The sequence below is a fragment of the Trichoplusia ni genome, chromosome 13 (genome assembly GCF_003590095.1).
Source record: "Trichoplusia ni isolate ovarian cell line Hi5 chromosome 13, tn1, whole genome shotgun sequence".
Taxonomy (NCBI): Eukaryota; Metazoa; Arthropoda; class Insecta; order Lepidoptera; family Noctuidae; genus Trichoplusia; species Trichoplusia ni.
Genome location: NC_039490.1, coordinates 6,940,108 through 6,958,291, shown reverse-complemented (window position 1 = coordinate 6,958,291; position 18,184 = coordinate 6,940,108). Strand labels below are relative to the sequence as shown.

At 35.5% G+C, this 18,184-nt stretch overlaps 2 protein-coding genes across 2 annotated transcripts in view; both read left to right on the top strand.

Annotated features, from left to right (window-relative positions):
• The first annotated feature begins 1,680 nt into the window (after nt 1–1,680).
• LOC113500221 (transient-receptor-potential-like protein) overlaps nt 1,681–18,184 on the top strand; it is a 28,592-nt gene continuing 12,088 nt past the window's right edge. Inside the window, exons 1-13 of the mRNA XM_026880931.1 lie at nt 1,681–1,707; nt 2,754–2,878; nt 4,672–4,909; nt 5,237–5,379; nt 5,747–5,927; nt 6,220–6,411; nt 6,743–6,977; nt 7,273–7,425; nt 7,766–8,021; nt 8,307–8,440; nt 8,807–8,930; nt 12,706–12,901; nt 16,329–16,496. Of these exons, the coding sequence (XP_026736732.1) occupies nt 1,681–1,707; nt 2,754–2,878; nt 4,672–4,909; nt 5,237–5,379; nt 5,747–5,927; nt 6,220–6,411; nt 6,743–6,977; nt 7,273–7,425; nt 7,766–8,021; nt 8,307–8,440; nt 8,807–8,930; nt 12,706–12,901; nt 16,329–16,496 (2,172 nt within the window). The remainder of the gene's footprint in view (nt 1,708–2,753; nt 2,879–4,671; nt 4,910–5,236; nt 5,380–5,746; nt 5,928–6,219; nt 6,412–6,742; nt 6,978–7,272; nt 7,426–7,765; nt 8,022–8,306; nt 8,441–8,806; nt 8,931–12,705; nt 12,902–16,328; nt 16,497–18,184) is intronic.
• LOC113500111 (tektin-1) lies at nt 10,184–11,897 on the top strand. Its single transcript, XM_026880783.1, has one exon. The coding sequence runs from the start codon at nt 10,292–10,294 to the stop codon at nt 11,576–11,578; it is 1,287 nt and encodes a 428-aa protein (XP_026736584.1). The 5' UTR covers nt 10,184–10,291; the 3' UTR covers nt 11,579–11,897.

Genomic DNA, 18,184 nt, shown 5'->3' with positions numbered 1-18,184 from the left:
AACCGAATATAAGTAAATTCAATAGTATATTTAAAATGCCCAAGAATATTTATAGATTCATGAAAATAGCTTTTTATTGCCTTCGGCGGGCATGTCTTTCTTTGTTTCCTTTTGGTATTAGAAGCATGTCTCCTTGTTATGTCATGCTGTTTTCGAATTTGAGTCGAAAAAGATTTCAGGTGAATAGTGGCTTGTACAAAATAAACGTGATGAGATATTAAAGTGATGCTTAAATTTTTTTGTCGATTTAGTTGTGTTTGATGAGTAGGTAAGAGTAGCTATAGTTAATATATTTTTTTCTAACTTTAATATAACATTCATCAGCTATTAGACGACACCATCTAGCCTCAAACTAACCAAAGCTTGTTTAATTGTTACTAAACAATAGATAAATTTACTAAAATACTTCTAAATACATACATATTGTTAGTGGGAAGCGAACCACCTCCGGTATAGCAGCCAAGGCCTCTAACTACTAGACCACCATTCTAGTTATGTATAATACTAATAATCCATGAATTTAATGTGTCTACTACGTGAATATTGTGAATACTGTTTTATCATGCAACTTGTTGCAACAAAAACAGGGAACCAATAACGAATGGTTGTCGCTCAGGCAGACCTTTATTATACCACTAGCTGTTGCCCGCGACTTCGTCCCCGTGGGTAGAAGATATAAGTTATGATTTATATCTACCCTGTTTTTTTTTCACATTTTCCATTGTATCTTCGCTCCTATTAGTCGCAGCGTGATGGTTTATAGCCTAAAGCCTTCCTCGATGAATGGTCTATTCAACACAAAAAGATTTTTTCAATTCGGACCAGTAGTTCCTGAGATTAGCGCGTTAAAACAAACAAACAAACTCTTCAGCTTTATATATTAGTATAGATTAGTATAGATATAGAAGTATAGATTTCTCAACTACGATCATATTAGTTTTTTTTTTTATTGTATGAATGATCATTGCCGCGGCGAGTTTGCAAGAAGTCTATTGCTTTATGATTTTATAATGTTTCTTTTTATTTCGCTTGACGTTACAGTTTTCCATCTAATTATAACGTTTAACCCAAAAATGTTTCTCAATTCATCCGACACCAGCCCAAGTACAAAATGTTTGTGTTTAGAAAACTTTACTCAATTGAATTACTCTCATGAGGTTATGTCAGTTTATAAGTAGGTGACGGTCGTAATCGTCATGTCAAAGTAGATTATCTTCGTATTACTGAAGGGAGTTGTGGGGCTTCGAGCGCGTGGCCTTAGATACGGATAAATAAACGTGTTCAATTGTAGATGTGGCCAGTTTTGTGTCTACATAGCAACTGGGGATAGGTGAATTGTGGCGGGCGTTTGGGCCAACAATTTCCTCTTTATCTATGGTATTTTTTTTTTGGAACGCCTACACCTTTTTATTTTCGTTTATAGAGTTCATTAATTGAAACAAATAATCCCCAAAGCCATAAAGGGTTTCTTTCACCTGAAAGTTTATAGTGACAGACAGGCATTGAAAATGGATGAAACATATTTCGATATAAAAAAGTTGTCTGTTTTATTGTTTAATAAAACTGTATAAGTTTTTAAATGAAACAGTAATCTTTATTAAAGACTTGTTCTAGTTGTAGAAAGCAGTCTGCCTGCGGGGACGGACGCCGCTCCAGAGGAAAGCGGGGTAAACCGCCGACATGGCCGAGAAGAAGGACCTGGAGGCCGTGAGTAACTTAACAATACTTTAAATCAACTAACTAAATTATATCTAGGTCACAAAAACTGATGGTTGTATTCGGTATTTTTTCTTTAAGTAATATGTGGCCCTTACGTGTTATGCAGTTTTGTCACTTCCGAATTGAATTTAGATACAATTATATCTACATTTATTGATGTGAAAAAATAGCCAAGAGCTGTTCTTGAGTACGGCGGGTAAATAAAAATAAAATCTTATTTATAGTATGTACAGTACTGCATACGTAGAAAACGTTCTAAAAGAATTTTGAAATCTCATTATACAAACAACTTAAATTAAAAGAGGTTTCAAAAAAAAGGTATTATTAAATTTATAAATAAACATTTAATAAGGTTTAATTTAATTACGTGAATGCTTTTTGAATATTTATCTTATTGCTGGTGTTCTAATTTCAAAGTAGAAAGCCTGGCAGTTTCAAGGGCTATTTGTTTAAAATGAAAAGAAAACATTGTTAAACAACATTGAAAAAAATGGCGGGAATTAGAAGTCAATTGTTTTATTGATTTTTTTTTACTATTCAAATATTACTATGAAACATTTTGTGAATATTATTTGTAAGCAAAGCTAAGTGCGTGCAAAAATATTTTATTTTTAGATGATAAACGTTGATTTATGTTTTGACTGACATACCTAGACCCAAAAAAACTTCAAATCTATGTTTATTCGTTCGTAATGAATAAGTTGCTGAACTTATTAAACTATAACTGTTACCTTTAACAATAACCATACAATTTGGTTGTATACTATTGTTAGCAAAATTTCATTTAGTATTAAATGATGCAACGGTTTACTCACGAGCATTTATCGGGAGTGCCCGACGCAGCTCGTGATCCCGCGGCCTCAGCTCATGATAAAGGACTCCGGTTGGGTCCGAAACTTTAGTTATGAATAATTCTCACGAAAGTTACTGTAAAAGTTTGATTGTGTTACACGACTTGCTGCATACTGGAGTATTGACTGAACTGCATCTATAAGTTCATGTCTTTATAATATAGTCTAACCTCCATGGTACAGGGTGATCCCGAGCTAGAATGTGGGAAGAAGATGATGGACCTCCCGACGCTCCCGAAGCCGCTGACCCTCGAGGAGAAGAAGTATCTTCTCGCTGTGGAGCGTGGGGATATGGGCAATGTTAGAAGGTGAGTAGGTACTAGAACTCAGGTTTTAGGTAAATGTCTGCATTAGCATCGAATCTGCACCTAGGGCTTATTAATCGTTGCATAACGCAAAACCTTTTTCTACTAAGCACTTAGTGGCGGTAGGCCCCAAGTTTTAAAATGATCAACCTCTACGGCTATTTTTATAATATGTTAAAATGCTGTTTACTATAGTTTCAAATTTACCAGACTATAAATATAAAGAGCACAAGTCTAATAGCCTAGGTTTCCCACAGATCTACAAAGTAACAGCCTACATGTATAACTATAGTAAGAAAAACTCGAAACAAAAACAATGAACGTATTTATTTCTGTTTACACACTTAAAAATCGTGTCGGTACATACTTCCATCTTCGTATCACAAAATTCACTTAATGTCCAATTATATTTAAAAGCTTAGATAAACAAAGGAATGCTTCAGAGTCGTTTGAAAATAAAACCGCTTACGTCATCACTGTTAGGGGAAAATTTTCTTTTTAAAACTCTAGTGCGTATAATGAAAATTGTAAGTATTAAGTATTACACAGTTATGGTGTTGTTTTTGTTGAAATAAATGTTCGTTTTTATTGTTACGCAGTTTTTGTATAAATTAGTAATTATTTACGACTTTGTGTACTCGTACTTTTGGCTTTGTCAGCTGTAGCAAAATAGTATAAGGGATTTAGAATTAGAAACACACATTTTGGCATAAAAATTAAAGGCATAATATAGTGTGGCACAAAGTTTTTTTTTAAATATTGTAATACTAATAAATCTTCTGTATAATGCAAGGATTAGGTAAATTTCGCAGATCATTTATGCCAATATGTTTCATGCTTTTGAATTTGGTCAGTAAAATAGGGCCACCATCACACTATGTCTCGGTAACGATTTGACTAAATATTGTACGCCAAAAAAATTCAGTTAATCTCAGTGCTTCAAAAATATAGTAATATATACTATATAATAATCATGAGTATGTAATAATCATGAATATATAGTAATATATAATAATCATGAGTTACGGACATTTTAGCTTTATTCACAACGACGTTCTATTTTTGACCGATATTGTATCTACAAATTGTTAGTTATACATATTTCGGAAGACCGTCAGTATGTTTTTCAAACATGGCTGCCGATCGGAAAAAGTTAGCAAACTTAATTATTGTTCTAGCTGTAATCGGATTATCTTGGTATTAACTCCGCGGACCCGTTCCCTATGAAATAGAATGAAATTGCAAATTGAAAGTATTGAGCATTGAACCGAGAAAATGTTTCATGTCTTGATGGAAATACTTTTCTATCTAGATGAAAATTTTACATGCTAGATACAATTTTAGGAACAGATTTTTTTCAGATCTATCCGAGCTCGAAAAACACTTAAAAAGTATCTGTGGTATAAATCTAAATAAATAGTTCGCATCATTTATGTAAATTAGGGAATTCATTATCTTTTGAATTTCAAAAATACATGCCAGTTTTCTATATACATATACTTACATACAGCAAGTATACATCAGTCTAGCCAATTGAGTCATTCATTTTTTTGCTAAATATAAACTGTGCGATTCGTCGTGGCACAGTGTGATATGAAATGAATAGAGAACTAAACAAAAGTATTATTTTTGTACTGAATGGCATGAAAATAACTTGAATATAAAACTAATCTCAATTGGTTGCTGAGGATTTAACTCTTACCGTATTCTGAATTTTGAATCTTTCTGGTAAAAATCACTAAACTTCACCTATTTTTTCATCATCAAGTTTAGATCTATCCTTTCTCTGTTCCTAGAATTCTCCAAAAAGCTCATCGCAAGAAGCATATAGAAATCAACTGCGTGGACTCGTTGGGTCGTGGTGCTTTGACCTTGGCTATCGATGGGGAAAACCTGGAGATGGTGGAACTACTGGTCATCATGGGTGTGGACACCAAGGATGCTCTGCTGCAAGCAATCAATGCTGAGTTCGTGGAGGCAGTGGAACTGCTGTTGGAACACGAGGAGCTGATACATAAAGAGGGAGAACCTTACGTAAGTGATTTTTGGTACAGTTTTTTAGACTTTTGCAAAATAATATTTCTATCTGAAAAAAATATGGATAAGCAAGTAGCCTTTTTGTTTTGGACCGGATTCGGCAGCAGAAGAAGTATAGGATAAATAAAAAAATGGTCTTTGATTTTTATTAAACTTTCAAATGTGGGTTTACTTCAGTATTGATTTCTCTCTCATAATACATTTGGCCTAAAATCTGAATCAATAAAATCGTTTTCTCTTGAATGATTCAGATTTTAGGCCAAATGTTATGTCTTTAAAGACTACAATGAACTTTTACAAAAGACTTCGTTCTTTCTCATTCAGAGTTGGCAGAAAGTAGATCCGAACACAGCGATGTTCACGCCCGACATTACTCCACTGATGTTAGCAGCTCATAAGAACAACTATGAGATCATCAAGATACTGCTGGACCGTGGAGCCACGTTACCAGACCCTCATGATGTCAAGTAAGAAATTATATGTAAAATACTAGAGTAGAGATAAAGAAAAGAGAGAGCGAAGGGAAAGAATAGAAAGAAAAGTGTTGGTTCGTATATTTTCCCCATCCGGGTATTGTAGTGCAACTTGGGCTCGGCCAAAGTCCAGCCGTGCGCCTCAATAATGGCTGAATGAATGGATTGCTTAAGTATATTCGTAATCTAAGTTTTAATATCATTTATAAACTGATAGTAAATTGTCTTACGAAACTCGGCTTTTTGAGCTCCTAAAACATCATTATTATAATGGCTTTGATCCCTACGTTTCGTATGTTTCCTTTTTAATAGGTAGAAAAATTGGTATTTTGAACTTTGACAATATGCTATCTACTTCCAGGTGTGGTTGTGAGGAGTGCATCCGCGAGTCTTCGGAGGATTCCCTCCGGCACTCACTGGCCCGGCTCAACGAATACAGGGCTTTAGCTTCACCGTCTTTAATCGCTCTATCTTCAACTGACCCTATCCTGACTGCCTTTCAACTGTCTTGGGAATTACGAAACTTGGCTTTTGCTGAACAGGTAAGGAAGTTGTTTAGGTCAATTTCTGTCAGAGTTTTTATAGTTGACCAATTTTGAGATCTATTTTTCTTTTACTCAATAATTTTCATTTTAATAGCTACAAAACTTTATCATCGAACTTCATCCCAGTCTATTTGTATACTTGTTTACTTCTGGAACTTCTTTAAATACACTCGAAATTAGCGAGGAAAACTGTCGACCATCATAACCGAAGGCCACTAAATTACTTTAGAAAATAAAACCTCAAAATATTCTTCTCGAAAGTTTCCTCACACCTTAATTCATTTACCAGGAAAGTAAAGCAGAATACCTAGAGCTTCGTCGACAAGCACAACTGTTTGCAGTAGACCTGTTAGATCAGTCGCGGAGTTCTCAAGAGCTGGCCATTATCCTGAACCACGACCCTGACGAACCGGCCTTTGTGGACGGCGACCATATGAAACTAGCGAGGTTGGAGCTTGCCATTGATTTTAAGCAGAAAAAGGTAAATATGACGAGCATCGTCAAAAAATGATGATATACAAAAAACAAGATAGAAATATTAATTATGTGTTGTTGGTAACATAACATTTGTTGAGCAATAAAGCAACCACAAAAAACTATTAAATAACATTATGCATGGCATTAAAAATGATCATGAAAGTAATAAAAACGTTTATTTTATTCTATATTTTCATAATCTTTCCCCAACTATCTGAGGCTCACCTTTAAGCTTAACTATTACCGAAATAGTTACTTCACAGAGAGATTACCTACCTGACCCAATAAATCAAAAACCATACACGTCAATTTAAAAATCAAATTTTGTCATTCAGTTCGTAGCCCACCCCAACATCCAACAGCTGCTCGCTTCCATCTGGTACGAGGGCGTCCCAGGGTTCCGTCGGAAGACCACTATGGAGAAGATCATGATCATCTGCCGCGTAGCCTTGCTGTTCCCCTTCTACTGCAGCTTGTACATGGTGGCCCCCAACTGTTCGACTGGAAAGCTCATGAGGAAACCGTTTATGAAGTTCTTGATCCATGCGTCTAGTTATCTCTTCTTTTTGCGTAAGTTTCAAGTTATATTTTTTTTTGCGTTTTTTTGTAATTTACAAATTCGTTGTTTCAATCCGTTTTCTTTTCGAGAGAGATAGAATTTGGACTGTCAGTTATTATCCCCATAAAAACGTACTGTGGATTAATAAGTTGTTGAATGATATTTAGTTAGGGTTATTTAGGTATTTCACTACTTCCGTGATACAAAATTTGGACGCGCATCCATTTGTATAAGCAGTAACGATTCCATAACACAGTATTGTATCAATTTATTAACGTTATTTCATTTCCATTCATTGTCCAACAGTGATTCTAATTCTGGTGTCACAAAGAGCGGAGGTTCAAGCGATACAACTGTTTGGTCCGGAGTGGATGGTCAAAGAACTGGAAAAAGAACTTCTGAAACAGAGAGGAAATGGACCCACGTATTTGGAATTGGTTGTTGTTGTTTATGTACTTGGTAAGTACCTTAATACTTACTTTATTGCATTCCAAAATTTAAGGCATATAGCTAATAATATAAATTCGTAAGTATGTGAATGTTTTAGTATGTTTCTTTGTTACCCCTTCACACAAAATGGCTAGACCGAATTTGATGAAATTTTGAGGTAACTGACACCTGGGCTTAAGCACTTGGATAGAGGAAATGTTAATGGACAAGAGCATATATGTATATTTTTAAAATAATGTTCTTAATCTGTAGGGCAGAAAAAAAATCCTCTTCTTAATTTGCCTTATCCTTGTTTGGCTATTTTGATACGAAATCGTGATATGTGAAAGTATCCTAATTTCCCCACCAGGTTTCATATGGGAAGAGACCCAAGAAATCTACATCGAAGGCATTCGCTCCTACCTCCGGAACATGTGGAACTTCATCGATTTCACCAGGAACTCCTTATATGTTGCCGTTGCCGTCCTGAGGTTCGCTGCCTACATCCAACAGACCTCGGAGATCAGGAGAGACCCTCAGACGAAGTTCATACCGAGAGAGAACTGGGATGCCTTCGATCCACAGTTGATTGCTGAAGGATTGTTTGCTGCAGCTAATATATTTAGGTTAGTATTTGATCTCTAAGTCAAGATAGTAACTATAATATGTTAATTATTTTTTCGTTACTATACAGTTCAGCTTCCTTTTAAAGAGTTTTGACTTATTTTTCCTAATTGTCCTTTGCAAAATCAATTTTATAGTCCGTTAAACATTCACGTACTTCTTTAAGTAGGTAAGGATTCTTGTCTACTTAAAGCGGTCTTTCTATCTTAACTTCTATCCTGACAATATCAACATTTGTATACAGATAGTACATTTGTATTGTTCTTAATAAATTTGTTATTCCACAGTGCCTTAAAGCTGGTCCACCTGTTCTCCATCAACCCTCACTTAGGACCGCTTCAGATCTCTCTCGGTCGGATGGTCATAGATATCGTCAAGTTCTTCTTCATCTATAGTTTGGTGCTGTTTGCCTTCGCTTGTGGTAAGTTTTTATTCAGTAATCTTAAAACTAGTTAATTATTTCATCCTTTGCAAAATTTTGTGATGTCACGCTCGCGGCGTTTTTATCGTTCTGAATTTACTTTTTTTCTTTCTTAAATAACTTCATTTAAAATAATTTTAACTTTAAATTGAACTACATTGTCTTAACGTTTAATATTATAACTTTATAATTCTGATGATAATTGTGTGCAATGTTTCGTATTATATTTTTTGGTCTTATTGAAAACTTTAATCAAAGCACAGATTCGTTTAACATAAAAAACGTAGTCACATAACCCAAAATTATTTTAAAGTAAAAAGATAACATACACAAAATCGCAGAATCTAAAGCAAATATGAAAAATAGGTCTAAACCAATTGCTGTGGTACTTCGCGGACTTGGAAAAACGCAAATGTTACGTGTTGCCGGGCGGTCTGCCGGACTGGGACAACGCGGGGGACTCCTGTATGAAATGGAGAAGCTTCGGAAAGTCAGTCGTAATGAAGTTGTAGTACTGCTAGGTCACGCTAGGTAAATGGATTGTGTTCTGTATGCTAGTTTTAGTTTTCTATGATAAATATTTCTATAAGGGAAGACGTTTTAGCTAACAATAAAACTGCCTTAGAAATTACCTAATACCACCAGCCTGTAAATCAACTGGTTTTATTAGGCATTTTTTAATGTTCGCACATATTATGTTTTTAAAATAAACGACTTCCGCACTAACATGTTAACTTGCCAAAATTGCCGATATGTTTGTCAAAGACCCCAAGATATGCACAGAGACACCCAGAATCGAGATTTGCGAATCACACAAATGCTTGTCATACGCGGGTGTCCATGCTGCTAATCGTCGCGCGCAACGGATTTGGCGTGGTTACATTTGCAAGTCGGCTATCCGTGCAGTCAAGTCATCATAAAGTTTAATCTTCTAATATATAAAATTCCCGTGCCACAATGTTAGTTACCGTACTCCTCCGAAACGGTTCGACCGATTTTTCTGACATTTTGTATACATATTGGGTAGGTCTGAGAATAGAACAACATCTATTTTTCATACCCAAGGAGTTGCAAGATAAGGGTTGCTCACACTAAAAAATATATTTTATATTTTGGACGATTTTTTTTGCTTTTTTATAATGTGGCACTAAAATACATAGAACTAGAAATAATTTATTGGGCAAAACAACGTTTGCTGGGTCAGCTAGTATGTCATATAAATTATCATTTTGTCAAGCAATTATTGTGCTCATCTCATTTTACTTTCACTTAGATATTGCTAAATGTATTGTACGCTACTGATTATCTATATTTTTATCATAGCTCTTGTTTATGAATCAGCTGTTTAAATACAAGGGTGTTCTTAGTTATGGTTTTTAGGGACGGCGTTTATTGATTTTTTTTCTGACTTTTGAGGATCAAGGTTACGACTAAATGATTTAAAAACGAGCGTGTTAACAAGGTTTTCGTATTTGAATAGTAGCGGAAATAAATTAAAGTAGACCATCAAGATACTTGTGACGTTACATAAATGTTTTTTGCTAATGACTTAAATCCTTTTAAATGGATCTAGTGTTGTTAAACGTGTACAATCGAGGAAATTTATAAATACATTGTAGAGCGAGGAGTGATCAACTCCATGTTTAGTATTTCCAAAAATGAAAATAATACTCGTTTTACTTTGTTATTAGTTCAACGACAAATCAAAAAAGAGTTCGCATAGAAACCCTCCAACTGAATACGTAACCAAGGCAACCGAATATACAGTTTTGTCAATTTCTTCGCGGGGCTGTTCCATCGAATTTTGAAGCGTGTTTATTTTTGAAATTATTTTGTTCATCTTTTGTAAAAATGTGTGAAGAACAGTTTGGGGTCCGTCATGTGATTGGAGCTCCCATAGCGACCACTAGATTGTCCGAACAGGCCATAGTATGCATGCCTCCACGGACAGCGAAGTTCACGCTCGCGGAGTGGAAGCTGAGCAACCAGCAACGATGCAGGAATACTGAAGACCAGCAGCAGCTGGCTGACAGGGTCCTCGGGGAGTCTGCAAGAGTTAGGGAAGAAACTGGTGAGCGCGCAGAAATCCTCAAAGCTACCTCTGACAGACGTATCGAAGAACGCATCGGTGACGTCGAGTTCAATAGAAATGAGCTTCAAATACAAAGAAAAGAAATTTGTTTGGAACTCGAAGCTCTGAGCATGTATAAAACTCGACTGTTGGACTGCTTGGGCTCTCTTCAGGTTAACGCCTTGGCAATATGCCGCAAGTGCCTCATGCTAAGAGACGGACGCATTGGCATTGATTTAGTAGTCGACGAGGTGGAAAGCGCTCTGCAGCAGGAGATCACCACCATTCTTGGCGGACAAAGCCTCCTGAGGCGAGTGCTGGAACAGTTGAACGAACAGATGCGACGTCTTCGCTCTACGAGATACCTTCTCGACAGAGATCTGCAGTACAAGCAGTCTGCTATTGACCTTGACAAAGCTAATCTCTCTCTAAAACCTACTGACCTGTGTCTCTCCGTGTACGAAGGCTATGCTAGTCTCGACCCGGCAAACATATCTGCCGACGAGTACAACGCTTATTCAGCGAAAAATATTCAGCTGGCAGCAAGGGAAGTTACTAGTGCACGCCCCATCCGCATGTTCGTCGACACAATTCTCAAACAAGTTATTGACGACCTGTGGAACGCTTACAAGAAGTGTAACCATGCATTCAACGAACGAATTGAAGACACGAAGAGAGCTAAAGCGAAGCTTGAGGACATGCATCGTGATACCACTCAGAAGATTTCTGATATGCAAGACAATATACTGCAGCTGCAAAAAGCTTTGTCTGATAAGGAAGGGAATACAGCTTTAGCACATACAAGGCTTGGCAAGCGTGCTCAGAGAGTAGGGGCTGAGTTGGTGAGGGACCCACCAGGGCAGGCTTTGTACTACGAGTGTGAGATGCTACGGCTGAGCACGGAGCAGCTACAACAGATGCTACACGAGGCTACGGCGTCCTTGCGCTACTTGCTACAAACTCAGATCCAATTGGAGGAAGATATCAACGTGAAGATGAATACTTTGAAGATTGATGAAGTGGACTGCATGACTCTGAGAGAAACTATGGACTACCACGCGTATTAACGACACTGGGCTATGTATTCTTCCAGTGATCTCGTATATTTTCTTGTTTAGGACTTTTGCCAAATTTTGTTCTCTCTTAAACTCGTAGCTACTTGCTAAAGTGTTTTCTGTGTATGCTATTTAATACAACTAGGGTTGTCACATGACGTAGTATATAAATATTTTAGACTACTATTCTGTGCTATTGTTCTTTAGTATAGAATGGGATAATTTTCAAAATGCTTGGTAAGGCGTTTTTTTTGTATTTGTTATTTCTGTAGATGTTTCCAGTTGTGTTTGCTATAAAATAAATTGATTGTGCACATTTGGTCATGGTCACTTTATTATATTAATTTGTCAATTAATTGTTTGTTTCATTTTAAAGCCATATTCAGTGATGAAATGTAACTTAAACATTTTTAAATAATGCTCGGGTGTATACTTCGGTAAATTTAGCTCTTGTGGAGAAATAACTTGTATCCGTGGAACATATGCCTATACCCATCTACATTCAGATCATTCGATCTATGTAGTTTTTCAGGCAGGTTTCTATCTTCAGATACTGTTAAAGTGTATCCAGATCTAGAAAATACACTGACAATGCATTGAATATGCGCTATATTCTCCCTACCTTTGTAGCGGATTGCATTTATTCTTTGAATTGTATTTTGCCAGCCCAGCAGCTACGCTAACAGCACTGTCGGTGGCATTGTACAGGTTCATTCGCGTGCTACTTTATGAGGTTTATTGTAGGCGAGCTGCACGCAAACGTCACTTGCGTGCGAATGAAGCAGGGAAATAAAACCATCTGGCCTGAAAGAGTGAAGCTCAGAAAAGGCACGCGAGATTGTTTCGTATTGATTGGCCTATTGGTCTAGTGGTTAGACACCCTGACTGCTATACCAGAGGTCGTAGGTTTCCCACCCAAACGACACCCAGGACAAATGTTTGTGTGATGAGCACGATCACTAGTTCTCTGTATGACGGTAATTTATCTGTATAAGTAAGTATGTTTATCAGTTGTCTAGTACTCATAATAGAAGCTTCACTTAGTTTGAGACTAGATGCCATTGTGTTAAACTTGTGGAATATTATTATATTCAATTGTCCACCTATACACACTCTCAACTCCACAATTTCTCCACCAGCGTCTTCGAGGCATCGCAATCTCTATTCTGGGCCTCCTTCGGCATGGTCGGCCTGGAGAACTTCGAACTTGCCGGCATCAAGAGCTACACGAGGTTCTGGGGGCTGCTGATGTTCGGCTCATACTCTGTGATCAACGTCATCGTGTTGTTGAACCTCCTCATCGCTATGATGTCCAACTCTTATGCGATGATCGATGTGAGTACTTGTTCAACAGTTTTATTTAACCAAGATTCTGTTAGAACAGGGATGGAGTAGAATTGGATGGAGTTGAATAAAAGTTTAATAAAATTAATAAATAAGAAGCTATTAGTTCTATGGAGGTAAGTAATTTAACTATATTTTTAATTTACAGATCATTTTCATATAGCTTGTTTGAATGGTAATTCGCTATTTATCTAATTACATAGGTACTAACGGCGAAGCATAAGATTTGAAGTAAATGATGTAATATATTTTACTAACAAAAAAACATACAACTGACTTCAATTAAAAAATCTATTAATCTCGATCAAATTGTATGCGACCAAATGAAAACTATAAAAGAGAATCAAAAAAATCCTTTCATTAAGTCCGTAGCTATGGATAACAAACAAAAAAAACAGACGAATTACGTACCTCCTTTTTGAAGTTCAAAAGTTCAAGTTGATTGAACACAAAAGTACAATCAAACAAGCCGATTTATAAACGTCAAGGTGTATTTAGTTAAACAGTCTTAAAATCGGGACTCATACCTCTTTTACTTAAACATAGGTACATATTTCGCAAGTACCTACTCCCTAACTATCTCATAAGCACCACTCTAGTTTTATGCCGCAAAACTAGTGGAATTAACATTCCTATTCATTTTTAATGAATACCTCTGAATGCGACGGTTTTCCTCTCATAAAATGTTTAAATTGTACACTTTTTTAGTTGCTCGCTTGCTAGATTTTCTTTTGATGTAGAGTCTCTAGCAACGAAGACTAGTAAAAAGGAGATTATGAATGTACGATTTAAACTTACTTTTAAAGTTAATTAAGGTTATACGCATATTTATTTTTCGTAGATTAATAAAAGGTGAAACAATTATTTATTAATTGTTCGATAATAAATTAGGAGTAAATGAAAATGTATTCACATAAGCAATATACGGAGTAGAAGACTTTTTTATTTTGTTGTTTACTGAAGACGTATTTCTGATGCCGTTATAACAACAAGTATCTTTTAAACTTTTAAACGTTTTTTTATATATCAACTAGTAGTTCCTGAGATTAGCGCGTTCAAACAAACAAACAAACTCTTCAGCTTTAAATATTAGTATAGATGTTATAAAAACATATTTTAAAACATTAATTTAAAACAATTTCTGCGTCTTTTGAAAGAAAAGGTTTTTTATGACTGTAAATAAATGTGTCCCCTGTAACTCTTAATAAGAATCAGTGTTCCCTAGACTGAAGTTATATTTACTTACGATTTTAAGAACCATTTATTGGAATTATGACGACTCTTGGGACCGAATCACACAATTTTGATTCAGATCTCCTTAATATTTGTAGACGGTTCGGCAAATAATTTTATTCAGTTGGTTATAATGAGTGAAGATTGCAAAGGTATATTATTTAAACGTTGTTGTAAGACTATCTATTAACAAAATTTACATGGACTTATGAAATGCTTTGAAACTCTGAGAGACGCTATGGAAACTTCTTGATATTGTTAGTTGTGGTAGGTCAGATAGACGCGGCTAAAAGGAATTGATATTTTATATTCGACGGGCCTGTAACTTGGCCTAGTGTTTTCAGGCCCTGACTGCTTTACCGGAGGTCGTAGTTTCGGTTCCCACTCAGAACAAACCCAAGTGTGATGAGCAAGTTCATTTGTTTTGTATCTGGTTATAATTTATCTGAAATATATATGTATTTAGAAGTATATAAAATCAAAAACAAAAATCAAAATTGTGGCATATTAAAGGTTAGATGGCATTACGTTTAAATTGTTTAATATTAACATTATTTAAATTTATTTATTAATCATTTATGTACACACAAAATAGAAAAAAAAATACAAAGTAAGTCAACACTCGTATCTACGAGTACGTGTGTTTAAAACAACACGATTAAGATGAGAAATAAAATAAAAAACACAAATAAGTTATTTCAAGAATACTAAGTTCCATTTGGAAATGACTTTTAAATTTAATTAAATCCAATTTAATTAGAACTGTTTAAGTAACGTTGTCAAAGGAAGTTAAATGCAGCAAGGTATCTGCATAGTTTGTACAGTGAATTAGTGAATTACATCTCAGAAGGTTAATTTTAAGTATTTTTTATCTGAATGGCTGTTTTTTTTAAACATCCAGGTTCATCCGTATTTTTGCGTTTTAATTTCTCGACCGACATATAATTTGACAATTTATTTTTGCACCTTACGAGAAGTTACTTGGTTTGTTTTCGCACAACCGCTAAATTAACGATTGTAGGATATGTCATATTATGAGTGGAGAGACATACACGAGTGGAGAAAATGCTAGGGTGTTTAACTAGGGTCAAAGACAAAATAGGAAAGTTATTCATCATTGGCCCAGCCTTTTCCCAACTATGTTGGGGTCGGCTACCAGTCAAACCGGTTTCAGTTAAGTACCAGTGTTTTACAAGGAGCGACTGCGTATCTATATTTTCTATCTAAAATAGAAAAGTTATTATTTTCAAGAACAGCACCATTTAGTATTACGTATTTATTTATGTAGTAGCTTCCAGAGAGCTCGCATTCATTTGTACTTTTTCATACGCAAAAGAAAAATTAAGTGGAAACCTTGCAGTTATTAAAATACGACAAACAGTTTACCTACTTACTTATATAGTATTCTAGCTTTGAAACGGTGTATAACTGTTAAATTAAGTTTTATTTTATGAAGGAGTCAAACAATTACGTTTTATTTTTGTTAAGCTTAAGCTTTTGGTAAGCTTTAAGCTAATTTAAGACTTTTGGTTAGTAGTTTTACATAGTCTCTCTTATTATAAGTAGTCAAAGAGGCACCCGCCAAAATAACGGGAAGCTAGTCCAACTGTCTGTTAATTCTTTTTGTGCTAGACTTGATGAAGAGAACAGTTTATTTTTGTTGCTAAAACGAAGCATGTACAAAAATATTCTCATCTTTTCGGGTCATTAGTAGATTTGATCTACATATAATAATTATTGTATGTTGGCGGCGGCATCATCGGAATGCAGCAGGTCAATTAATGTGCAGGTTAACAGGCAATTCGGCAATTAGACAGGTACGCTCGTATCTAAGTGGGCAAAGTTTCATTATATAGAATTTTGCTAAAACGTGTTAAATATAGAAATTTGGACTCCTTATAGGTGATCAATAATATGGATTTACTTAACAAAAAAAAAAAGTAAGTCTCCTTTCAAAAGCGAGAAAAGTAAGAAGATTCGTCAGACTTTGCAAACTTCTAGAAGAGGGAGCATATCATGACCACATGTGCAATGCTGTGCAGTTGGTTGTGCTGTTTCTTCTTCATAGCCTGACCATTTAGGAAGCGCTCAAGGGGTGCTATCTATGTAAAAGAATACTTGACGTTCTAAACTGTGTGGCCTACCTTGAATACATGAATTTTGATTTGATTATAATAATTAACAGGAACATTCAGATGTCGAATGGAAGTTCGCTCGCACCAGGCTGTGGATGAGCTACTTCGAGGAGAGCGCGACTTTGCCTCCTCCTTTCAACATTCTTCCGACGCCCAAGCTGTTACTCAAGATGCTTGGCCTGAGGAAGAAGGATAAACTGAGGAAGATGAAGGGGAAAGTGAGTAAAATCATATCTATACTTATATATGTTATAACGGTGAACAGTTTGTAAGTTCGGTTGATCGTGCATGTCTTAAGAGTTACGAGTACCTATTAAAAAGAAATGTTTTTGTGTTGGATAGTCATTTACCGGGGAAAACTACGAGCCCTTCTGCTGCTTTCTTCTTACGTTTGAATCATGAGCTGACGTTATAATTCTGTCTGTTAGGTAAACCGCTTCCTGGCTTAGTGTAAAATTGATAAAACTCAGTGTGATAAGATGATAAATGTGGATTCCAATGAAAGTAACCGTGGAGCGGAATTGTGGTCGAAAGAAAGTAGTATTATTAAAACAAAGAAAGTGTATAAAATGTGGGAATAAAGAGGTTAACGGAACAACAATATTGAGGTTTCTAAATAAATAGGCGTAAAAAACATTTTTAATTTCTAGTCAGGTTTATGATCTTCCCCTTATATTTATATTTAAGGTTTATTTTAACTAAATACCTTCAGCCAGCCACCCTCTGTCTGTTCTCGCAAAAATAATGAGAAAATTATGCCTTACCAAGCATTTAAATTATAAATGTCTGTATTTAAGACAGCGGGGGCAATGTTTTCATATTTCTATTATTAGGTGGCTTTCAACAAACCAGTGTTTTGTTTATAAATGCTAAATATTCATAATTCATATTTAAGAAACATTGAAATTTGTTGTAAGTTGCTATTAGCTTCACTTTGATAGGTCGATGGCATCCTAGACAGATAAACAGTTATTAACGTTGGATACAATAAAAATCTACAATTTTGATCAGAATATAATAGGCCAAAACAAATAGAAAATGAGTATTCAGACTCGACACATCCGACATCTTAGAGGAGAATTAATGTGATCTGCTGTCTAATCGACAAGTTTTCATGGGACTTATTTAACTAAACGCCAAACACTGTATAATCAGGTTAAACCGGTTAATATAATACTATTCAACAATTTACGTAAATAAATAATTGATAGAACTTTCTGTACTACGTACTACAAGAATCAAAAGTTATGTAATATAAGGGTACTCCTTATTTCTTTGAGAAATCTCTTCAAGCAGAACTGCGAAGCGAAGAATGAATTAAAGATTTAATGAAAAGAAATGAATTAAAACTGAACTACGTATTAGGATTCACTACAGTACCCGTAGTTAATCCACTACACTACTACCAGTAGTAGCAGTTTCTAAACCTAGCACGTGATACTTTTTTTAATTTAAACGACTCTTGCATTAAGGAATTTAATACTCGTTTTAGGGCTTCACAAACATTCAAGTCATATGCATAAAGATACCCACGTTACACTAACCCAATAACAGTTTAGAAACCTAATTAATAAAATTGAACCCCGAAAACATTTAGATGGGTACGATGAAAAGTATAATATTACTAGCTTTCCGCCCGCGGCTTCGCCCGCGTCGAAGTCTGTTATATCGCGTTTCCAAGAGAACTCTTCAAAAGTCCGGGATAAAAATCCCATGTTCTTTCTCAAGGTCAACTCTATCTCTGTACCAAATTTCATTCAAATCAGTTCAGTGGTTTAGACGTGAAAGCGTTACAGACAGGCAGACAGACAGACAGAGCTACTGTCGCATTTATAATATTAGTAGGGATAGTAAAATAGAATTACATTCCGCCATTGTTGTTGAAAATTTGTTAACTTCATAATAA

Excerpts from the sequence above, each read along its gene's own strand:
- LOC113500111 (XM_026880783.1), top strand. The coding sequence starts at position 10,292 with ATGTGTGAAGAACAGTTTGGGGTCCGTCATGTGATTGGAGCTCCCATA.